Raw genomic sequence first — 24,094 nt, forward strand, 5'->3', positions numbered from 1 at the left:
ACTCGCTCGACTGAGCAACTTTCCAGGTTTATGTCCTCAAATCCTCCCCGAAAGCTCCACCCAGTGGGCTGTTCCAGTTTTGTGGAGACTAGGCGAACTTTTCCTGGCCATTCCCTTCCTTTTTTTCCCATGCACCTTTTGGAAAACCCTCTTAAAAGCGAGCTCCGAAGTTTGTGGTGAATTTCATAGGAGCTAAAATCATGGATTGAAAAGGACTGTATACACTATATAATCCAACCTCCTTTTTACAAATGAAATGTGCATGGTCACAGGCAGAAGTGATGAGACCAGGCTTTGAATCCTTAAAAACCAACTCCAAATATAGAGTTCTTTCTATGGCATCACGAAGTCTAAAGAAGAATAGAAAATTATCCATCCTACTCCCATTTTATATAGGGAGGAAACAAAGGCTCAGAAACAGCAGCTCTGTTCCCATTTCTCCACAGTTTTCCAGCCTAGGATATTTTACTGGAGCGAGATTTGAATAGAAACTATTTCATATTAAATGGGGATAATAGCACCGAACTCTCAGGATTATTGTGAGAATAAAGAGATAATTGTAAAGCAAATCTTAAAAAGCACTATTTATTTTCTTCCACAACTAAAATGTGAACTCCTGGAAAGCTGGGGCTGTTTTTCTAAAAAGACTTTCTCATGCTTGGGCACATAACGTGATTAATAAATGCTAGTCGTCTATTTTAATAGCAAATCTTCCTAATTAGAACAAATAACGGTTATACATTTAAGACAGTTTATTTAAGATTCCAAATGTTCAAGGTAGATGATGGTAATTCATCAAGAAAATTATTAAGTCCTTCAGAAAGGCGATTTATTTTGACTTTGTAGTAATGTGCCTATTAGGACAACAGATCTATTTCCTTAACACATTGCAGTTTAGTCCTAAAAAAAAAAATCAAAAAGCTTTCCTCTACTTGCCAGAATTTAAATTACACTATTCCCTAGGTCCTACAGAATAAATGTCTCACAAATAAGAAAGGATTAATCTATCATCAGTGTTCAAGAATATGGCACCCAAGAAGTTACATCCTGAGAGCCATATGTGGGAATTATAAGGGGTTTGGAGTATCACACATAATTGCCTGAATTTCTGAGAGTACCCAGTAAATGCAATATATTTGTTGTGAAAAAATTATTCTTTTTTCCCCCTAAGGTAAAGATTGGCTTTTTTCATCAAATCTATGAATACCATAAGTCATAGCATACTTAATGAAGAAAATTGGTTTTAAGAAACCCAAGAGGAGAGAATTATCCTGAAAAATTGTAAAAGCAGGAAGTATAATTAGATCCTCAGTGGGATACCAAAGGAAGTTATTTTGAAGGTGATAGATGTAATAGATGACAGACTACAACAGACTACCCCTTGGCACCCATACCAGACTTCAAGTCCACTCAAATAATCTCACCTTGCCTGGTATTTCTTGTATTCTGGGGTGAGACAGTCAATAGTACATGGGGAAGAGAACTAACAAGAAGATATTAAAAAAAAAAAAAAAAAAACAACTCCCAATTCTACTTGGGGAAGAGAAAACTAGGGAGTCTTATCTAGGCTCAGAGAGGAAGGAAGCTTAGAAGCCAGCCCCTCCCCCTCCAAGACACCTGACACCAGATGGAAGACAATAGAATCTAGAGCAGGAAAGGGCCTGGGAGACTATCCAGTCCTACTCATTTTACGTATGAATGAAAAGCTTTTATTTAGGGCTTACTAAGTGCCAAGTACAGTGCTAATAAAGATTAGAAACTGAGGTCTAAAGTAGAATTGTAAATTGCCCAAGATCATATTGATTAAGAGACAGGAGGGCTGGGGTTCCAAATCCAGTGTTCTTTCCACTAGGCAGGGATGCAAACTGATCTCTCTGGGAATGGCGGCCCAATTATTTCCATTTCCATCCATTGCTGCATAGCTCTAATTGTTAGGAAATGTTTTCTTTTATAGTGTCAAAACCACTAACTTCATTTTCAGGACTAGGCTTCAGACACCAATAAAGGCCCTAGGGAAGAGGAGGTGTTTCCTTCTTCCAAGTGAAGTGACCACATAGTTCTGCCCATTGGTCTGATCCCTTCTGACAAAGTATTGGCATTTCCACTACACAAAAACCCTTTGGGCTTTGCCCTTCATTATTCAGAAAACTACAGCAACTTGGGCACACCTTCAATGGCCCCCTAGCACTTGAGTCCAAAGACTCATAAGGGCCTAGGTCCAACTCTAACCTACCCATGGAAAAGATCATCTGCTCCAATTCCCAAACAATGAAGTCTTCATTGTCCACCCTCAGACCAAGTGAGGGCTCACTAGCTTAAAAAGGACCTTGGGATATTTCTCTTTTTCAACCCCTATAGAAAAACACACACACCTACACACACACACACACATGCACACGCGCACACACACACACACACACACATCTCCAGCTACCCAGATGTGTTTCGAGAAGAGAAATTTAATCTAATTTACATACTTCTAGGTACATTAATAACCAGAATGTGGCCACTGAAAAAAGTTAAAAGGTCAATTGCCTCCCGGCTTTACTTGGCCCAGGACTCCAAAATAAAAATCAATGCTCCTTATTCTCTACACAAAACTAGTTTAAAAAAGTGGAAGTTCTAGGAAGCTATACATAAAAAGCAATAGTGAAAGAGGGGGATGAGATGGGGGGAAAATAGTCCCATCCCAGGGGAAGGGGAGAGAACAGGAAGGGGGCTTCTAAAGTACCCCCTGTTGATCTTTGGGGACTTGACTTGGCAGGAGAAAGCTGTCAGCTCTGAGCTTAATTCTTCTCAGGGAAAACCCCTCTCAGGGCCTCAGGCTGTTTGGGGAACCACCAGTGATTTCCGTGGCATTGGAGGCTTTCAGTGCTCCCCAGCCTGGGTATTCAGTGAAGGCCTAAACCCAACACTGACCCCCCCATACCAGGCATCAGAGAGCCCTGAAGCAAGCACCGTGGGAATGATGCACTCATTTGATTGAGCATCTAATAGGGCAGACAGAGAAAAAAGGAAGGCAGAAGAGAGGAGGATAGGGAAGGGCAGATCTCCCCATGAAACAAGATGCCCTGGGAGTGTGTGGAAAGTGGGTTGTGTTTGGGGATTTGGGGAGAGGTCAGAAGTAGTGAGAACTATCATGCAGCCAACCTGGGGCAAAAGAGGAACCATATGGTTATTATTAACCACCTGGTGCCTGAGGCAGCAAACAGACAGGGGCTTTGGGATTCTACACACAATTAACTGAGTGGAGACTGACTGCCTATCTCTGGCTCCAGCCCTCAGGGTCCCAACAAAGGAACTATTCTCCATGGCTCTCTGCAGATTTCTAATCTGCTTGGCCACAGACAGGAAGAAGCAAGCCACCTCTCTCCCTCCTGGCATTAAGCAAGACTCCCGAATGCTCACAAGTATGAGTTTTGCCTTAAAACCTGTGGGGAGAAATGTCCTCTTTGAAATATTACAACCTAGTTGGGGTAGTTTCCAAGCCCAAGGAAGAGAGGAAAGAAGGGAAGAAAGGAAGGCTAGGAAAACTCATCATCTGTAGTGTTCACGCTTAGGGCACCAGAGCCTGGGCCTGGGCCTGAGTGTTGAGGTTGTGACTTGCTCCTTTGGAAACGGAACAGAGGAGGTTGGTGAAGAGAGAAAGGGTGAAACCAACAGAGAGAGAAAAGAAGAGAGGTGGCTCTGGAATGCTTCACACTGTCTCCCATTACTGGGCCTCTGCCACTGTCTGTGCCTCTGGGGCCTCAGGCTCCACAGGCCGGGGCTCCGCTTTGGAGAAGTTCATTTCCAGGATGTGCCTCTGGAGATGCCGAACCCACTCCTCCTGGATGGAGAGGGGACCCTGGAATTCCACTTCGCAGAACCTGTGGAGGAGAGCCGGAGCATTCAGGAAGGGGCCCCAGACCCTGACACTCAAAAGGTAGGGAAGCCTTGGGCCTCCACACATATCCACCTTCGCCTGCCTCACACTTCATCCAGGGCCCTTTTATTAGCATGAGACTAAGCTACTGTACCAACACAGTCATAAAACATGGGATAGATTTATTTGTTATTTTGCCAGTCTAATGGAACCAATAGACCCCTTTCTTTTATCATGCTTTTAAGTGCATAAAATTTAAAAAGGAAATTATGTCAAAACAATTATAAAACATTTTTAAAAAACATATAAATTGGTGCAAATAATTCCAAAGGACTCATGAATGCTATTACATCTAAATAACAAAACCAAAGAATTCCTGAGTCCAGAGTAAAGCATAGTTTTTTCCACATAATTTTTTCTTGCTTTTCCCCCCTGCAACATGGCTAACATGGGAATGTTGTGCATGACTTCTTATGCACAATGGGTAGTATTTCTTGTCTTATGAATGGGGGAGGAAGTAGAGGGAGAAAATTTGGAATTGAAAATAAAAAGGGTTTCAAAATAATAATAATTAAAAAATGCTTATGGACCTTAGGTGCAAACAAATTAAACACTGGATTTAGAGAACGTGAAAAGAAACTGCTCAAATTCATTCAAATATGAACTTTCCCAAACTAAGAGCTAATTTAAAAAATCACAAAGGCAAAATCCTTATGGAGAACCAATTGGAACTGAGGACTCAGTTTAAGCTTAAGGAATGAGTCCTAGGGAAGATAGCTAATGGTTTCTAGGCAGGAAACGGAATGATTAATTATTGGATGAGGCATCTCTGAACCTATTTTTGGTCTGGAAGGTTCCCAGGCATGCATATTTACAAAACTTACTCTCCTAATTTATCACAGAGCCCTTGACAAGTGGGCCATGCCAGGCACTAATAATCCTACACATAAGGATTCCTGCTGGCTCCTCACTGATGTCTATAGCATACAACTACAAGAAGCCAGAGTTGGATGGCACTATAACTCCTTGCCTAGAGGTTTATAAAAACAAAGGCAAGAAAGAGGCAGAGTACACTTGACTACTTCAGGTCCTGGAGAGGTGGATACCTATCCATCTATAACTCCATAGAACCATACTCTGACAGTTGAGAGCTAGATGACAAGAATTTTCACCACCAGTCATCCAATCCCAAATCCAATGTCCCTCAAGGAACATACCTGCATTTTAGAGTGTAGATGTTGCCCACAAATTTCACCAATGACGTCTGGGGAGGGCGGGGGACCAGTGAGGGGACAGGCCTTACTCTGGGAGGTGGCTGTCGCACTTCTTCCAGTTTCTGCTGAAAGTCACTGGCCTCCTCACCCCGAGAAGGGGTTGTATCCAGAGGTCGGGCTTGTCTGCGCTCAAATTCTACCCAGGAGAGGGATGGAATCAATATCAGACAAGCAAAACAAGCCTGTGATTGCCATTGTTTCAATACCTCCCCACTCCTGGTACACACCGATGCATGCACACATACATACACACAAACTCCCAACCTAGACGCCTACAAGATGAGGAAAAGTAATAGGAGCTGAGCTGGTACTAGCTCCTCATAGGAAAGGTCCATGTTAATATAAGAAAACAAATCAAAATTTTCAAATAAAGACAAAGAGATGGGAGCCTAACTCAAATAAATTCTGTCATGTCCATGCTTATAGGCTAGCCAGATTCCTATACTTCCTCTAACTTTTCAAATCTCAACCCCATCAATTCCAAGACTACAGGTGAACACTGAAAGGAGAGGGGGACCTGATGAAATACCACTTCCCCATTCACACTACTAAGAAGGGACCCAAAGCAAAGAAGCCTCCCTCTCCTCCCAGTCACCCTACTAATCAAAGCACAACACTCACTATTGATATTCTGACGCTGGTGTTCCTCTGCCTTCACCAATGCCAGAGGTGAGGATGCCAGGTGTCGTTCACCACCATCTCCAGTCCGGCTAGCTTCCCCAGGCCCAAATTCACTCCCCAGATGCTTATTCATCAGAGTGAGGCTATTGGGAGCCAAGGTGAGGGGCACTCGTTTGTCCCCATCTCGTCCGTGGCCTGAATTACGGAACTTCTTGGTGAAGGGCCGGCCACCTTGAATATAGCTGCGGTAGGCCCCCACCTTCTGGGGTCTGTGCTTGATCCACTCACTCAAGGTCTCAATTGGGGAGCCATTCACACACCATTCTGTCACCCCAAATTGCCGAAGGTGAGCCCGAGCGTGGCTCGCCAGTGCCTTACGATTCTCAAAATAGAGACCACATAGCTCACAACAGGCTTCACTGGCTGTGGGCAGAAAAGGAAAAGATGATGAAGGTGAGGTCTAGAGTCCAGAGCTATTTGGATTTGAATTCTGCCTCTTATACTTGCTAGCTCTTAACTAATTTCTTTGAGTTGGTTTCATCCTCTACGAAATTAAGATAGCTATACTTATAGTACTTCCCTCACAGAAGTGTAATAAAATAAAGTACAAAAAGTGCTTTGCAATTCTTAAGAGTATTATGAAATATGAGTTGTTAGAAGGAAGCTAATATAGACTGTAAGAGAACAGCAAATACTTAGAGAAAACGAAGTGTGTCCCCAATGCTTCCATACTTAGGGAAAACTCCACATCCACCTTGTACTATATATTTAAGTCATTTTTGTAGCTTTGATTCTAGAAAGTATCTCTGCTGAGATATCTTCCAATAAGACTATATATGTCACCCAGGGGATAACCAGGTCTCTCTGAAGCTTTAAAGAGATATTTCTACTTTAGAAGGATCAGGGATAGATCTGATCAGAAAGAAGGCCAGAAAGACAGGTGGAGAGATGAAAGAGTGGTTTGGATGTCCAGCCCTTACTTCCCAAACCCCAAGAGTCTTATCATCTATGAGGGTCTCATCATTTGTGAAGAAAATCCACCCACCCTCACCTCTAGGTAACAAAGAACCAAAAGTCGGATGGCTGATCAATAGCCAGATTGTGCAAATTCCCACTTATTATTCAATCCCACCAATTCCAGACTTACAAGTGTGTGAGCTTTTGTCATGAATGGTCTTAGTCTTGAAGGGCAGCTCTGTCTGTATATAGGTCTTAGGTTTCATTTCCCCAGCGAGAAGTCGGTCATCAGACAGCGGCCGCTTTGCCGTCAAGGGGGTGAGGAAACCAGCAGACGGCTTGGCAGCAAGAGGCGAGAGAGTCATCTCCCGGGGTATGTTGGCAGAGCCAGGCCCAGGTTTGCCAGGACGACCAGGCAATGGGGTCAAAGACAAGGCCTGAAGCACCTTCCCAGGGGATTTGGGCCCATCCTCACCCAAGGGTGAGGGCAGTTCGCCTGTGGCAGGTTCCTTCTTAATGAGACATGGTTTGGCCTTTTTCTTCAGGATCTCTCGAAGAGTGTCAATGGGTGAACCATTAACTGACCACTCAGTCACCCCCATCTGCCGCAGGTGAGAGCGTGCATGGCTTGACAGGCCCTTTCGGTTCTCAAAGAATTCACCACAGAATTCACAGCGGATGTCCCGGACTGGTTCAGCCCGGGAAGCTGCAGAGAAAGGAAGAGAAGGATGGAAGTGGAAAGGTTCCAGAGCATAGGATGCCTAGCACACTGTGCTTCCCTGGCTCCCTTATCTAGGTCTTGACCTCCTGATAGGGTAGTGGTTGTTCTAGGAAGGGTTCCTAGGACTTGTTCTGATCTAGTGCACTTCTCAAAACAAACTTCTTCAGTGTCTGACTTAACTGTTCCTGAGCCTTGGACCCAAAGCAGACCAGGTTTCCTGCCCTTTACAGATTCATACACCCCAAAAGAGTTTCCACAGACTCTAGTCAAGGCAAGTTTGAACAAAGCACATCCAGTGCCCTGTAGAAGAACTTCAAACACTTACTGTAATCACAATTAGTTATTAACCCCCACAGGGCCCTGGGTCAGTAGAAGCCAGATTTAGAAAGCATTAACTTAGCAGCTCTACCTTCATAGGAAAAGGATCCTCTTCATTGCCTTGGCTCTCCTAATCATTAAGGTGGGACCTTTCCAATTATATTCCTAACAGAATCCCAGATTTCTATGTGTCTCTATCTGTCTTGGACTCGACTACCTTGTTTTATTCCTCCCTCCCCATCACTTGGGGGATAACTTACATAGATTCAGGGGTGCCATGTCTTCACGTGATGACCACGGTCCATCAGAGGGGTGTCCTTCACTGTGCAGACTTCCAGCCAACATCTCCCGTTTGATCTCCATCCGCATTTGGTCAGGCTTTAATTTCTTCTGGAGGGAGGGAGGTGGCAGACCAGGGAACATCTTCCGAGCAGTTGGAGGTGGAGAGGTGGTTGGTGAGTGACCCAGGGGGCTGCTAGATGGCTGCAGCTTCTTGGCAGGGGGTGGTACATGCAGCTCCGAAGCACTTCGGGCCTCCAGGGAGCCACCAGGGCCCCCACCCATTGCCTTGGCCAGTCCCTTTGGGCCTGGCAAGGTTGGGTTGGGAGGTCCTCCAGCCCGAGGCTGGGTCCGGCGCTTCAGGATTTCTCTCAGGGTGTCAATGGGCGAGCCATTGACATACCACTCTGTTACTCCCATCTGCCGCAGATGGGAGCGTGCGTGGCTTGACAGGCCTTTTCGATTCTCAAAGAACTCACCACAAAACTCACAACGGATGTCCCTGACTGGCTCTGGGCCTGATGCTGCAGAAGGAGGAGAAAGGAAGAAAGGTTACTGGGAAGAGTAGCTGGAGTTGATTACCAAAATCCTCACCACTCCTCCCCTTATCCCTTCTATATCACCAAATGCTCCTGGACAACCAAGGATAAGAGGATATCAATGAGCTGATTCAGGACTATTAACAGGAAAGGGTCAGAGAAAGCTATCTAAGCAGGGTGGCAGAAAGCAGGGAGGGACAGAGAGAATAGGGACTCAGGAGGAGATGGGGATGAGAGATGCTCCCCATAGGAAGGCACTTGAAGCAAGCTGCCCCTGCAAGACATTTCCTGTGATCTCCACTCATGTGCCCATTTTTCAGTGGGGCTGGAGGAGGATCACTGGAGTAAAGGAGGAGGGCCGATAGAGCTCTGGCCTCTGTCTCATAGGACTTTGTCAACAGCCTTCAAGTTACTCTTGTTTTGGAGATTGCGATTCCTCCGTGGTGACCAAATTCCCTAAACCACGGTGACTCCTGAATGAGCAGCTAGTGCCGTCATTAGAAGAGATCTCTGAAGTAGAGGATACAACTGCCCACACCGCCCTCCATATGATCACAGGGCCCTGGGGACTTCCGAAGGCAAAGAGTGGCCACAGATGGCAAAGATGAGAACCTGAGCAGGGGAAACCCCAAGAAAGGGGAATGGCTCCCTCAATGGAAGCCCAACCAAGGGTTCCCCTCCCAGGAGAGCCCCCATAAACATGGTGTCCCCTCCCAGAGGAGGCAGGCAAGTAGGGCCATGGAAAGCCTCCTAGTCAGTTTCAACCCAGGCCCCTGGACAAAGAAAAGCCCAGTCACATGAAGGACCTTCCTGTTCCCTTCCCTCAAATGGGAAGTGATAAAAGTTTCCCTGGACCCCCAAGGGGGAGGCAGGGGCTGGAGGGGAGAAGAGACAGTGGAAGAGAGAACCTACAGAGATTGAGAGGAGACAGCTCCACGTCTGAGGCCCAGAATATGCTGGCAGAGAGATCCTGCTTCCCCCGAAGGCTGGCCTCACCCGACGCCCTCGGTTTGGGCTTCTTGGCGGGCGGGGGGGAGAGCAGTGAGAGAGCCGTGGCCGAGGGCCGGAGGGCCGAAAAGCCAGACCGCCCAGGCTCTGCCAGCACCTCCCGCTCTGCTGGGAGGCGGGTCTGGAAGCCGTCGCTCTTGATGAGCTCGTGAAGCACGTCTATGGGGGATCCCTTGGCATCCGGGTCGCTCACCCCCAGGTGGCGCAGGTGGGCTCTGGCGTGACTGGACAGGCCCTTTCTGGTCTCAAACCAGGCCCCGCACAACTGGCAATCAAGCTCTCTGCCCGAATCACTATCTAAAGCTGCGGAGACAAAACATACGGGGGGTCACCATGCCCGCTCCCCTGGGGCCATGCTGCTGGTCCCCCAGGGAAGGGGAAAGTATTGTTCCCACCCCAGCCAGGCCCTGGGGAGCCATAGCAATGGAAGGTCCAGGAGACTGAGTCTGTTTCAGCCACTTATGCCAGAGTTCCTGGCAAAAAAGTCACAGAATCTGGTTCGTTCCTCGACTGCAGGAGATACTCAGGACTAAAGATTTTAACCAAAGATTCATTTTTAACCTAACTTTCCCTTGGGAAGCCCAGAGACAATCCCCCCGGGGGATCCAACTTTGTACATCAAGAGTCAGAAGACAAAAGCTCCATGATTTCAGAGTGAGGGGCAGTAGCTCATCTGAAAGGAAGTTGGAACAGTTTGACACTCCTGAGTCCCTCACCATATCCATACAAACTTGAACCCTGGGCTCCAATCATGGGATGCCATGCAGGGCAGGGTATACTACCTGGGTCAAAGCCAAGAGCCCAGACCTGGCGAGTGGCACATAGCCAAGCACAACAGCTGACAGAGGGAACCCCATGCACCCATGGGAATGGAATGGTTGAAAAGCAACTGTACCAGAGGAATTAAGGAGGCAGAATTAGATGGGTGACAACCCCAGATAAAGGAGACAAAGCTGTAGGTATTCAACTGCCCTTTCAGGACTAGTGTCGGCTCTTCAATGGGGCAAGCAAATGGCAAGTGTGCAGCTGACTCTGCTGTCCTCCCCTCACAAAGGATGCTGCTTAGGTGGAGTACCTGTGTTTCCTAACTATACACCCAAGTAGAAATAAAGCCCTACCCAGGTATCTAGCGGGGAGAGGAGGGGGGAACTCGGCAAGAGCTGTGCCTTGGGACCTCACAGGGACTCAGAACCAGTGGCTCTTCTTTGAGAGCTCAACCAATCCAGGAGGTTGCAACCAACTCTCAAAAGCAGAGGTTTTTTATGGAGCCCACAGCCTCAGTGAGTATCTATAGAGATAGGGGAAGGCCAGCAGAGGCCCGAGAAAGAAGAGGTGCCCTGATTCTGGTGCTCTGTGCAAAAGTCCATGGGTCCCCTAAGGCCTCCAGCAACACCCTGGTGACTGGGGCACTGGCCGAATAAGAGGAACCCTGGCTAGCCTCACATAGACCTGGAGTTTCTTGGTCACCAAGGGAAAATAGACCAAGCTGATGCATCAGACTGCAGGACAGGGAAGGATCAATAGGCAGAGTCCAGGAGGAGGGGAACCTGGATGCCTGAACATCTGCCTCCCAGGTCTTAGGCCCAGGGGAAGATGAGGAACATGAGAGAGATAGCCCCACTCAACAGCTGCAGTCCAGGGGGCCAGCAGCAAAGAAAAGTAGTGGGGGATGAGAACAAGTGGGACCTATGGATAAACTGTTACATCTTAGCTTTCAGTCACAGACAGATGCCCAAGCTGACCTGAGCTGCAAGGGCCCAAGCTGAAATTCCTTCTAGGGGAATTATTAAATCAGGCCTCCTAGCAGCCACATATAATCCCCCTCCCCACCACCAATCCCTTTTCCCCACGGTCCCACCTCCCAAATTTTCTTGACCTTACCCAGCTTAAAAAATCCCAACTCACTGAGGTTCAGGGGCCCCTCATCCTCTGGCTGGGGCCACTGCGCCTTCGGGGAGCCTGACAGGGGGCTCAGGGGCAGCTTGGGGCTCTTGTCCTCAGGGTTCTTGGGTGGGGGGGACCCCGACAAAGCAGGCGGCACCTTCTTGAGGAGAGGGGAGCCTGGTGGGTGGGAAAGGCCCTTGGATGAGAAGCCAGGGGGTGACTTGATGGCCTTGTTGATGGGGGTATCAGGGGATCTGTCAACTGCCTTGCTGAGGGTCAACAGGCCTGGGCGGGGAGAGGCAGTTGCCTCTTTTGGGGAGCCCGATTTCTTGGCCAGGGGTAGGGGCAGGGGGCTGCTGTCAGGTTTTCCTTTCTGTTTCATCAGCTCGTACAGCAGGTCGATGGGGGCTCCGCTACTTTCAGACTCAGCCACCCCTAGCTGACGCAGGTGGGAGCGCGCATGGCTGGAAAGGCCTTTTCGGGTCTCAAAACAAGCACCACACACCTCACATGTTGTCAGATTCTGAGCTGGAAATCAAGAGAGACACAGAGACATAGAACAGGCAGGCACATGAGGTCATGCTGGGAAGAGAAATACCTAAGGTGGCACCTTTGAGGCCTGGCCCCAGGTATCTTTCCATGAGGCCATCTTAATATGAGAATAGCAGAGTAGATGACCAGAGTGCTATAGAAGCAAATTCTCAGATGGGTTCTGATTGACAAAGAGAATTCCCAAGCAGAGGACTGGTGGCCTCACAAAGAAATCCCTGGATGACTGATCCTCAGTGGGAATTTACCAAAGCAAATGACTTTAATGACCTCTACAGCACTCTCTAACAAAGTGCATAAGTTGGGGATGGAGGAAGTAGAGAATCTCCAGTCATTACCCTCCTCAGCTGCCTCGGATGACAAAGAAACTCACCTTTGAGATCTGGGGGTTCTTGTTTGCTCCCATGGGGGATCTCTGGAGACATCTTGTTACCCAACCTGCTGGTGGTCTGATCTAGCTGCCCTGGGGGAAGGCTCTTCTTTGGGAGTGGGGGTGAGGCCAGCTCCACAGCCACCATCTCTTCTTCCTCAGAGGCCAGAACTGTCCAGGGAGAGAACATTAGGAGAGAAAAAGATAAGACATATATTCAGGCTGAATAAAGGAACAAGAATCATACCAGCATAATACAGAAAACAATCAATAACCAAATGCTACCCGTCACAAAATACCTATGTTTTTCGCATGGTGCCTACATACGATACTGGCTGCATCCACATAGTGACTGACAAAGCAGGAATCAGATGGCTACCCATCAAACCTCATAGTCCTAGCCTCAAAGACTTAGATCTCTTCATCCAATCTCCAGAGAATCTTAGTCTGCCCCAAATACCCTGGAGTCAACAAAGGAAAGATCTTGGGATTTGGTGAACAGCTGGCTAAAATACAATGAAAAGTTCTAAACTAAAAGAAGCTAAACAGTTGAGTATCCTTATCAATCAAGCTTTTACCCAAAGAAAAAGAAGGAACTCTACATTTCCCATGCTCTCTTCAAGCTGTAGGAGATTTACACAAAGTTAACGTCAAGCAAGAATGGCTATACACTGCATAATACTGTCTTATATCCAAAACAAGTTATAAGTTCATTCCTCTCAAGCTAATTCCAGGATAACTTGACCAAATGAATATCAGGATAAAAAAAGCACTGAATTTAGAGAAGCTAGATAGAAAGTCTCCTCTCTACTAGTTATTACTTAGGTGACCAAGGGCACCTAACTGTTTTGAGACTTGATGACTATAGGATTTTGTCTTTAGAGATGGAAGGGATCACAGAAGGTTATCTTGCTAACCACCCTCCTTTTACAGATGATTTAGGCTGAGGCCTATAGCCATAGAATGACTTATCCAAAGTCACAGGATTAGACTAAGTGAGCTCTAAGGTCAATCTCAGCTCTATTCTAAAATTTTACAATCCTCCATCCTCTGACTAGGTTTTCCCCACTGAGTCTGTACCCTAATTCCATTTCACCCAGGAAGGCCCTCTTATGAGGCTTTTCTAATAGCATAACATAACAATGGGGCTCCTCAGGTGACCTGGGACCAGGAGGTAGGAAGGCAGTACTGAGTAAAGAAGGGACCTCTCCAATATCAGTTGGATCTGTTGTGAAAAGTTTGAGCAAACAATCCCATCAGTTGACAAGTCAGGCCACAAAGATGGACCTGGAAGATGGAATAGGAGAGATAGAGAAAAGGAATATCCAGGATGAGAGGGGAAAGCTGGTGCACATGCTATACGTTCTAGGAGAAAGAATTGGGTCTTAGCTGTGATTGTACAATGAAAAGCTCGAGATTCAGACCTTTTTTAAGGAGGAGCTGATACTTCCATTAGACAAAAGGGGCTTGCCAAAGACCACAAAAGTAAAAGGGCAGAGGCCCGATCAGGAGCCAGGGATTCTGTGTCCCGGCCAGGACTCTAACGCATACAGCTCGCCCTCCCTCCTCCGCTCAGGGCACCTTTTCATCACCACTGGGGGCAGGCAGAGACGGGATGGCCCGTCCCACACGGACGTTAGCCACCCCATCCCGGGGCAGTCTGACCCTTGAATTTTACAGTAAAGAAAACCGAGACCTCCAAAGCACAGTGGGGTTCCCCAGGTCCGCAATGACGAACTATGGGGCAGAAAAGGGACTCAGAAGCGATTAGGGACAATTCTCCCATACTACAGATTAGGAGGCGAAGGGAGGAGAAAAGGTTCGGCCTGATCACGCTGCTGGTATGATGGAGGCAGAAATGACAAGACTAGGGGGACTGTCTCTTTTTGGAGGGGAGAGGGAATTAGGAACTGAACTGTGGACTTCAGTTTCCCCCAATAAGACAAGGCGGCTAAACCGGGTGAGAAACCCCCAAACTGCTATCCCGGCCTCCTCCGTAGGCCCTGGCCGGGCATAACAGAGCCGGGTGCTTCCCAGGATCTTCTCTCCCTCCCCCAACCGGGCCCGCTCCCCTCTCTTCGAGCCGGGCCTCGCGGCCTCCCAGGCCTTCCCGGAAGGGAGGCCCGTGGCGCCTGCTCCGGCTCGGGCCAGGGCCCGGATCCCCACGAGGCGCAGCACAGCGTGGCCTCCTCACCCGGCGCGGTCCCCGGGCCCGAGCCCGGGCCCGGGCCCGATCCTGCTCCAGCTCCAGCTCCCAGCCCCGGCTCGGGCCCGTCTCTCGGCGGCGGCGGCAGCAGCGTCGGCGGCGGTGGCGGGAGCAGCGTCGGCGGCGGCGTTGGCGGCGGGGAAGGGGACGGGGACGGGGACAGGGACGGGGGCGGCCCCCCCGCGGGCGCGCGCTCCCGGGCCCCCCCGCGCGGTCCCGCCGCCGCCGCCGCCCTCCCGTCCGCTTTTGTCACTCGGCACTGGGCGGTGGAGGCGGCCATCTTGGGTCCGGCGCACGCGGGGCGGCCGCCCCAGGCGGGAGCAGCCGAGCGCCGAGTGAGCGCCGGCCTCCTCCCTCCTCTCTCCTCCGCTCCGCCCCGCCCCGCCCCGCCCGGCCCCGCCCCGACGCCCGGACACCCGTAGCTGGGACGGGAGGAGGCGGCTGAGCAACTCAGGCCCGAGAGAGCGAACACCGAGCTAGCCGCCAGCCAAGAGCAAGCGAACACCAGAGGGCCGTTCTCTTCTCTTCCTTCCACCTTACTTTACCCCGCCTTGCCCCCAGACTCGAAGACGCGGGTCCTTCCAGCCCAGCCCTTTGGAGGAAAGGAGTCATTCTCCTATAGATGGGGAAAGCGAGGCCCGCAGAAAAGTGACAGACAAATCACAAAGGCAGGAGTTTGGAGCAATCAGGATTTGAACCCAGGCTGACCTCCCAGAAGCCAAATCCAGTGCTTTTGATATAATGCTTGTGAACTATAAAACACGGGGCGGAGCCCTCTTTGTTCCAACCTCAAGGCCCCGGGTGGGCAGCGCCCTGGGCCCGGTCTCCCGGGACTAGGGCACTAACTGCCCCCCAAGTGCCTTAGGATCCCACTTGGTCAGTCTGGGGCACGGACCCCTTTGGCAATTTAAAATCCGTGGGTCCTTTCTCAGAATAAAATACAAAGTACTTTGGATTACACAGGAAAACAATTCTGCCGTAACATGGTTATTTAAAAAAAAAAAAAAACTGATAAAGTTCCTGGGGCTCCAGTTCTGGAGCCTTACGGCTGAAGTTCTCCAACAGTCTGACCTCAGGCACAGAATCTGAAAGTGATTCTGTACAATCCAACCCCCTCTACGAAAGGAATCCCCCAGGCACAGAGCCAAAAAGTTGGCCACTGCTTGAAGATCCCAGAAGATGGCAAACTCATCCCCTCTCTAGACAACATTCATGATTCTGACCCCGCTGGCTGAGGCCCCTGGAGAATTCCCAAGAAAAGGGCCCATCCAATATAGAATCCCAAGTCCAACCCAGGCCCATCAAAAATTCATTTTAGGAGAATCCTCCACAGCAGACACATCCAGCCTCTGCCCAGGACCTTCACCAGTGATAGCTTTCTTCCTCTCGGAATTGTTGGAGAGTTTGTTGGTTTTGTTTTGTTTTGTTTTGTGTCACTACACAGGTACACTTGCCAAAACGATTATTTTATGGAGAAACACCACAAGGCAAGCGCTTACACAGTGTTCAGAAAAAGCGACCCAAAGACACTTTCAAGGGCTCTCAAGAACTTTAGAACTGATTGTAGGACATGGGATATACTGGCACAGGACCACCCAGCCTGATGTACCTTCATCTCAGAGAAGGTGGTGTGCTCTATGAGCAAAGCAGAATTTGAATTATTTCAGAAGAAACTTGAAATGGTCAAAATTAGAGAGCGCACTCCATATGTTCATATGTTTGTACCCAACCTGGCAGAGCATTCCGAGATGGTATTGGTGGTGGAAAGAATTGGGGCTCAGGCCTCTGAGAAAAAACAACCAATCCTATCCACCAGTACCGCCAAAAAAAAAACCCAACATGATGATTAATCTCAAAAGAAAGAGCACAGGTCCCCACAGAATGAGATACTGGTCCTTTCCCTGATGGGGGAAAAAAGGGATTATCAGAGACTGATAATCCACTCTGCTCCTGACCAAATTCCAGTAAAGTTGGCAACTGTGGCTATGGGAGGACAAACTGAGATTGTGGTTCATGGGAGACCCAAGATCAGAACACAGGTTCTGGAAATTCTGTCCTGTCAAAAAAGGAAAAAGGAGAGGGGGCAGCTAGGAGGCGCAGTGGACAGAGCACTAGCCCTTAAGTCAGGAGGACCTGAGTTCAAATGTGACCTCAGACACTTAACACTGCCTAGTGTGACCTTGGCAAGTCACTTAACTCCAATTGCCTCAGCAAAAAAAAAAAAGGTGGGGGTGGGGGAGAACCTATACTAGAAAATGCTCAGGGGCACTTAAAGCACAGGAAGGAATTTTCTGGATCCTGTAACGTGAAAACTAGCTTCCAGTAACACAGGGAAGAGACATAGACCTCAGGTGAGCTCATAATTTCCAGTGGAAATGGGAGTTAGAGGTGCTGCATTCAAATCCCAGCTCTGCCCTGCCATCTGTGAGACTTTGGAAAATCAATCTCCCTCTCTGGGCTTAGCTTCCTGATAGAACAAATGAAGGTGTTGGCCTTGGTAGTTTTAAAGATCTAGTTCTAAAATACTGTGATACCCCATGGGCCTGAAGCTAACTCCCCAAGCTAGGCAAGCATCCATACAGTTTGTCCAGAATCAGCAGATGGCGCTGGATAGCCAGGTACTCAGGTGACTTGAGAACAGGCTTCTTAACCTGGGATTCACCATGAACTTGAGAAGGGGAAAAAAATCTTTGTTTTCACTAATCTTTAACTGAATTTTGACATTTTCTTTACTTAGAGATGTTGGCAACCAATGATTCTGAGAAGTGGTCCCTCCATAGACTTCACCAAACTGCTACAGGAGTTCCCAATATCAAAACTGCTAAGATTACCTCTTCACTAGAGGGCAATTGTACACCTCAAGGCTCCTCAGACAATCACATATCTTGTACTACCAACTCTCCCCCTCGTTCATGGGCCAAGGACAGCTGTAGAAAGATGGTTCCATTCCACTGAAAGCTCAAACTATTTTTGTTTCTTAGCCTTTCTTTGTATCTCCAGGGCTTGAAGAGGGCAAGCCCACATGTGTAGGAGGCAGCTACCAGGTCTGTGCCCTTGGGTCACAAGTCTTGGGTAGCTTTAGAGCTGAAAGTTGTGAAAAATAACTTTGTGATTCCTCATCTAGTTTCCAAGCTGGGGTGGGTCTTACCCCAAAGCTCAGTTACAAGATTAGACTTCCCAAATCAGCAACCCAAGCATCCCCCTAAACTAGAGAAGGAGTAGTCTGGGCACCACCACAAACAAGTGGGCTTGGAAAGACCTAATCAGGACTGCTGATTATCTCTAGAGAGATATACAATTTTCTGAATTCATAAAGACTCTTTTCCAAATTCCAAAACAAATCTCCCATTCCAGACCTCTCATATAAGTATCCCCACCATTTTCCTGGGCTCAGGGACTTTTTTGTTTTTGTTTGTTTTTTCTGTCCCAGATCCCCACCATTCCTAGCCTAGTTAAGGCTGGGAATCACTTCACATAGATTAATCCAACAGCCTTTTCCATTTCAACCCATCTTCCCCAGGCTACTAGTCTAATCAACTAAAATCCAGCTGATCATATCACTCCCTTGAGTCAAATATTCAGGGCCATTCAAGGTTCTCCACAATCTCTCTTCCACTTATCCATATCCTATCCATACGTCAAGACTCTGAGGATCCCTGAACTTCGTCAGCCTATGTACATATCAGTACAGTCCACTGGAAAAGAGTGGTTTGGCATCCAAAGACTGGTTTACACACTACTCTGCTAATTACCACCTTTGCAATCTCTGCACAAGCTCTATGATCTCTCTGATCCTGAATTCTTTACATAAAAAATGAGTGGATGGGCGCAAAGGTGCATCCTGGAATGCACCTTTATAATCATCATGATATTGCCCTTAGTCTTAACGACTTATGATCACAACCAATCTTGTCTCGGCTTCCAAATGTTTTACAAATCTCCAACCAAACTAAATAGGAAAGAAGGAGCATGTCTCCCCAACAGCATCAAATTTGAGGCTAAATATACAGGGATTTCCTCCCCAATGCCATCTGCATTTAAGGATGTTTGTAAAATGAACATGACCTAGAGAAGAGAGACAGTGGGGTCAAATGTAGGAAAAGCTCTTGCAGACAGGAGTTATTATAATTAGGAAAGGGACCTAAACTCCTAAAATCTACTCTCAACCTTCCAGGGTGTCTCTTCTCTAGGCTTGTGCTGCCTCCTTTGTGAAATCATCTACTCCAGACTAAAAACTAGTCAGAAACCTTTTGGAATCCATAAACTTTGGGTCCCTCCCCTCTCCCCAGGAACCAGGCAGGAGTCATAAATCTTATTGTATGAAAAAACCCCAGGTTTCTCTTACCATCTCGGTAGATTGGCCCCAACTCATCACCCCAGGCTTGGGGAAACGGAGAGAGTGGCGAGCCCCGCCCTCTGCATTCCGACAAAGTCATCAGGCTGGGTGGGCCAAAGCCCAGCATCTCCCTCTCACAGCCTGGGGATCCAGGCTCCCCCGGGCCTGGGGCTACCAACACAGGGCGCTCTGCCGATGCTGCCAGCAGCTCCTTGAGAATGTTGATAGGTGAAATAGTGAGCTCCCAGTTGGTAATGCCAAAGTCACGCAGGTGAGCTCGGGCATGGCTAGAAAGGCCTGCTCGGGTGTCAAAGCCTGCTCCACAGAACTCACAGCGCATCAAGCTGAACGTGCTGGGGTCAAAGTTGGCAACTGTGGAGAGAAGAACAAGATGGCCAGTCACATAGGGGTCTCCTTGCCCTGAACCGCTTCTGGGGACTAACAACATAGCTTCTGTCTGCCTCCCATTCTGCCCGATGGCACCTCTTTCTTGGACTCAGCTGTGCACATTCCCTAGTCCTTTGTACCCTCCTTAGCCCCACCCCTGCCCAAATAGTCCCTGTTGGGAAACCGGGCCAGCTGAGTCGGGCTATAGGCATCATGGCTGGTTCCAGGCGGGCTGGCTGGGTCCCCCTGCCAATACTTCTCCCTTCATCCCCCTTCACCCCTTTTCAAATCCTTCCTCAAGCCTTCCTTCTTACTAGAGTAGTTATGGATAAGCCAGCAACAAAGACTACTGGTTTTTCCTGCCCATGATACCCAAGGGCAGATTCCCCTCACTCCTCCTTTATCTGGGGTCCTGTCCAGCTCTTAGTTCAGATAAGGGGGAGTGGGGCTTAGCACATGAGACATGGAAAATCTGCTCTGCCCAATCTCTTCCTTCCTGTCTCCTCCTCTCCCTCCCCACCCCCACCCCCCACCCCCCAGTGATGAGACCTGGAGGATCCCTGCATCTCCAAGTGGTCCTTTGTCCAGGTCTAGAGCACACCCAGGCCCATGCCTTGGAGTAGGGCCACATTCCCAGTTGGACAGCATATACATACCTATCTATCTCCATGAAAGGAAGAGTGCCAATTAACCCCACTTTTGTTTTTGTATACTTGTTTTTAAGTTAGGAGACTCTCAAATTGATTACATACTACCTTTTTTCTTCTTCTTTTGGAAGGAGAACTTTTGCTCGATTGCTTTTACTTCCTCTGCAGAGATGAAGTGTCGGACATTGTAGCTCACCCCTACACGGTTCAAATGGCCCCGAACATGGTTAGCCAGGCCAATCCCATTGTGAAACCTGTCTGGGCAGTAAGGGCACTTCCTCTCCTCATTCTTTAGCATGGGGGAGTCTGAATCAAAGAGGTCATCAATTCCCAAGGGCCCTTCTAGTGGGGAATCCAGCAGCAACAAATCCAATGGGATAGGCCCATCCAGCATCAGCTCTGTGGAAGAGGTAGCCCCCTGAGACTTTGCCAGCCGACCATGGGCTTGGAAAGCCCGTGGGGGCTGTAGATTCATCTCCTCCACAAGGACTATGGGGACCATCTTCCGTAGCTGGTGCTGCTGTGCCTCTGAGGACTCAGCCTTTTGTAAGGCTTCTCGAAAAGTCCTCTTGAGCTCCAAGGCAGATTGGGGGATGGTGATAGGGTTAAAGCTTCGGTTCTGCGGAAAGTCAATCTCAGTGGTTAAGGACATCTCCTCTTCCATGTTGCCCATGTCACTGGCATAAGACCCTGGGGGCCTGAGCTCCTCCCACCCAGTGAAGAAGTCTCGACCCACATCACTCTCCAGGTCCTTCAGATGAGCCATACTTTTTTTTTTACTAGGATGCAAGGTGTAGGGATTATAAACTTTGGCCGAGGAGAATGGCAATGTTCCCAAGGTCTTGTGGGTGGAACCATATGGAAGCATCTTTCTTGAATGGAAGCTAGCAGGGGCAAAGCCTTTTTTTACCCGACTGCTCCTGTCCAGCCGTTGATGTCCCAGAGCAAAGGCAGGGGTGGGATCATAGTGAGCAGAGCCTTCCTGCCATGTTGGAGCAAACAGCCGGTCTGCTTTGCCAAAATAGTCCACATCAGGTATGCGGGCTAGTCGAGCAGGGCTGTAGGAGTCACGGCTGGTTCCAGGCTGGCTGGCTAGATCTTCGAAAGCTTCAACCTCTCCCCCCCAAGGCTGGTGAGAGTGGGCATACTTCACATGTTCCTTCAAAACATTCTCATTTGGGGCTGGGAAACCACAGAGGATACAGCTGTGAAGGCCTTTTCCTAGCCCTAGGGGCAGCCCCTGGGCTAGTGGCAGCTCATTGGATTTGAAGTGTTTGTAGGCAAGGTGGCCAGGGCTGTCCTGGGCCTCACCTCCTGAGTGGCCAGAGAGGCCCAGGCCCTTGGCCCCTTGGTCCCTCCTCTCCCTGACATGCATCTTGGCATGCTGCACAAAGATCTTGGAGGAATTGGTGCCAAACACACATTTGGGGCACTGGAGTCGAGCATCTCGTCCTTCATCTGGGAATTCATTCAGTTTCTGAATTTCCTCAATAATCTTCTCCCTAGACTCCTGGTGGAGCCGGCGATGCTGCTCCAGAGTGCCAGGGTCCCCAAATGCCCAGCCACACTCACTGCAAGAGAACTGCCCCTGTCCCCCTCGGGAGTCACCTATAGGGTCTTGCCCAGGGCCTCGGCTATGCTGCATCATGTGGTCTAGGAGATGTTCTTTCTTCTTGAAGTAAATGCTGCACTCAATACAAGTGTAGACAGCAGGGTCTTCCTCCTGCCCCAGTGCTTCCTTGTCAGCCTCCTCTATCAAGTTACAAAAGTAGGGCCTCATTTCAATGTCATACGGGCCACAGGGCGGGGGTTCTAGGGACAGCCGTTCCACTGAGTCTTCCTCATTCACTGTCCATGTCTGTTTACTGATGGCCAGTTCGGGACCAGTTTGAAGGCCCGGTCTGGGCAAGACCCACTCAGGACGGGGCTCCGGAAGAGGGCTTCTTTCAGATACCTCTGGCTCTGTCACCAGCCCCTTCCTCTCAGTGACCACTGCTGCCTCCAGGGTTCTGATCTTGCCTAAGCCAGGAGCAGGGCTTTTCCTGAAACCTGGAAGGCCCAGTGGGGGAGCCGCCTCTCTCAGGGGCTGGACTCGCATCGACTGCCCGACCCCACTGTCTAGGCCTTGGCCCTTTTCCCTATAGTGGGCATGCTCATCAGGGTCTGAGAACCAATCAAACCTCAGGATACCCTTCTTGTTCTTCGATAAGTGCTCTCTGTGGAAAGTGTCAAGGGGCTTTGGTTCAGAAGTGGGGTGCCTGTCCTCCCAGGACCCCAAGGGAACAGGGGACTCAGCCGCAATCTCAGGAGCTCCTCGAAGCTCCGGCCCCCCTCCCAATTCAGTGTGAGTTTTCACAGTATGTACAGCTTTGGACTCGCTGACAAAGGAGGTCTCCTGGGAACAGAATGGGGCCCCAGCTTCCCTGGAGCTGGATGGCCTCTCTAAAGTGCTTTCCTCCCTGACATCGGCCCCTCTGTCCACACAGAAAGGGCGTTCCCACGGTGCCCGGCTGCCCCTCCCATCCGAAGGGCTGGGGAACCGACCCAGGAGCAGCAGCGGTGGTGAACCCAGAGGGAATTCTGCACCACCTCCATCCCGGTAGCTGCAAAGAATCACCAACAGGTTAGGAGCTGATCTAATGTAAGGCCAGTATGGCTAAGAGCTGCCCTAGTGGATCGGGGAAGGGGAAGGAGGGGACAATAGGATTGAGAACTGGAAGAGACCTTGGAGATCATTTGGTTCATCCTCTTCATTTTCCAGATGAGGAAAAACGGAGGTTCAGAGAGGACAATGAGTTGTCCAAGGTAGTAAATGGAGCTGTGAACGCAGCCCCTATGTTTCAAATGAGCTAGAGGAGGAGGGATTCCATTGGGAGGGGAAGTAGGCCCCAGAAGCTCTGGGCTCCAGCTTCCCCCTCCCCTCTCATTATCCTCACTTATCACTTCCAGGGAGATTTAGGCCTTGGGGTTTCCTTCTAAAGAGGCAAGAACAGAACATGCCCCCTGAGGTGAGAAGAAGGCAGGGGCCCCAGTGCCTGGTTCCCTCTCATGGGGCTGCAGTCTAGTCTTAGGCTAAGTCTTTGACTCTCTATCATCTAGCAAGGCAGGACTGGGGCCTGAATGCCCAAGACCCCAAATCCATGAGACAATTGTGCTTCCTCAAACACCACAAACACATCCCAGCTAGAGCCCAAAGAGGCTTCCCTCAGCCCTTCTATACCAGGTGCATCTATTTATAGGGAGGGCATCATTCCCAGCATGCAAAGTCCCACATGAATTAGCGTCAGGATATCCTGGGATCTGTCACCCCTGAGACTGTGCCCCTACGCTTTTCCTCAGTATCACCAGCACCATCCTCACTCTTCCCTCCCTGGGCAGGGTCTAGAGGGGCCAAAAGCTAAGAATTTCCTACATCATGTTTGGACCTGGTGGTATGCTTGAAAGTGTGCAGGCAATTCTCCATTGTCCCCAGAAGTGGCTTCCCCATAGCACAAGTATGTTCCCAGCTTCCCTTCCATTCCAGGGCCCTCTCCCCCTAGGTATTCCAAGCCCATTTTATTATGAGCTCGTGCAAAGCAAGATTAGGAAGTTCAGAGATCAAGAAAGAAGAGAAGGGAAGGGAAGAAAGAAGGGAGGGAAGGGAAAAGGAAGAAATAAAAGGGAGGGAAGAAGGAGGGAGAGAAGAGGGGAAAGAAAAGGAAGAAAGAAAACAAAAGAGGGAAGGTGGGGAGGAAGGAAAGGGGGAAGGAAAAGGGGAGAGGAAGAGAAGGAGGAAGGGAGAAAGAAAAAGGAAGGAAGAAAAGAGGGAGGAAGGGAAAGAAGGGAGAGAGGAAAGGAAGGAAAAAGAGAAAGAGAGGGAAGAAGGAAGGGAGGGAGGGAGGAAAGAGAAGGAGAGGAAGGGAGGCAGGAAGAAGACCACTGCTGCATGGTGAACTGGAAGGAGAACCACCATGGCCACAGGACTTGGGCTAAAATTCTATTCTGCCTTTTGCTCACTATGTGACTTTGGGAAAATCATCTTCTTTTCAGTGTCTGTTTCCTCACTCATGAAAACAGGTGCTAGACTTCCTAATTGTGAAGCCCTATCCAAGGCCCGATCTGCCCCCGAATCCCAACCCCTTTCTTAGGCCCTG

At 49.2% G+C, this 24,094-nt stretch overlaps 1 protein-coding gene across 10 annotated transcripts in view; it reads right to left on the bottom strand.

Annotated features, from left to right (window-relative positions):
• Positions 1 to 571: 571 nt before the first annotated feature.
• WIZ (WIZ zinc finger) overlaps positions 572 to 24,094 on the bottom strand; it is a 42,402-nt gene continuing 18,879 nt past the window's right edge. For 3 of the 10 annotated variants that reach the window (XM_051972021.1, XM_051972023.1, XM_051972022.1), the window contains exons 4-12: positions 18,937 to 19,299; positions 12,389 to 12,556; positions 11,464 to 11,994; positions 9,487 to 9,885; positions 8,017 to 8,559; positions 6,908 to 7,423; positions 5,761 to 6,183; positions 5,083 to 5,275; positions 572 to 3,869 (exon numbers count right to left, since the gene is read on the bottom strand). In XM_051972021.1, the coding sequence (XP_051827981.1) occupies positions 3,713 to 3,869; positions 5,083 to 5,275; positions 5,761 to 6,183; positions 6,908 to 7,423; positions 8,017 to 8,559; positions 9,487 to 9,885; positions 11,464 to 11,994; positions 12,389 to 12,556; positions 18,937 to 19,299 (3,293 nt within the window). In that variant the 3' untranslated portion in view covers positions 572 to 3,712. Of the gene's footprint in view, positions 3,870 to 5,082; positions 5,276 to 5,760; positions 6,184 to 6,907; positions 7,424 to 8,016; positions 8,560 to 9,486; positions 9,886 to 11,463; positions 11,995 to 12,388; positions 12,557 to 14,579; positions 14,887 to 18,936; positions 19,300 to 20,066; positions 22,565 to 24,094 lie in introns of those variants that run through there. The other 7 variants (XM_051972017.1, XM_051972018.1, XM_051972016.1 and 4 more) reach the window with 7 other exon arrangements.

This window comes from Antechinus flavipes, chromosome 1, assembly GCF_016432865.1.
Source record: "Antechinus flavipes isolate AdamAnt ecotype Samford, QLD, Australia chromosome 1, AdamAnt_v2, whole genome shotgun sequence".
NCBI classification, from domain to species: Eukaryota; Metazoa; Chordata; class Mammalia; order Dasyuromorphia; family Dasyuridae; genus Antechinus; species Antechinus flavipes.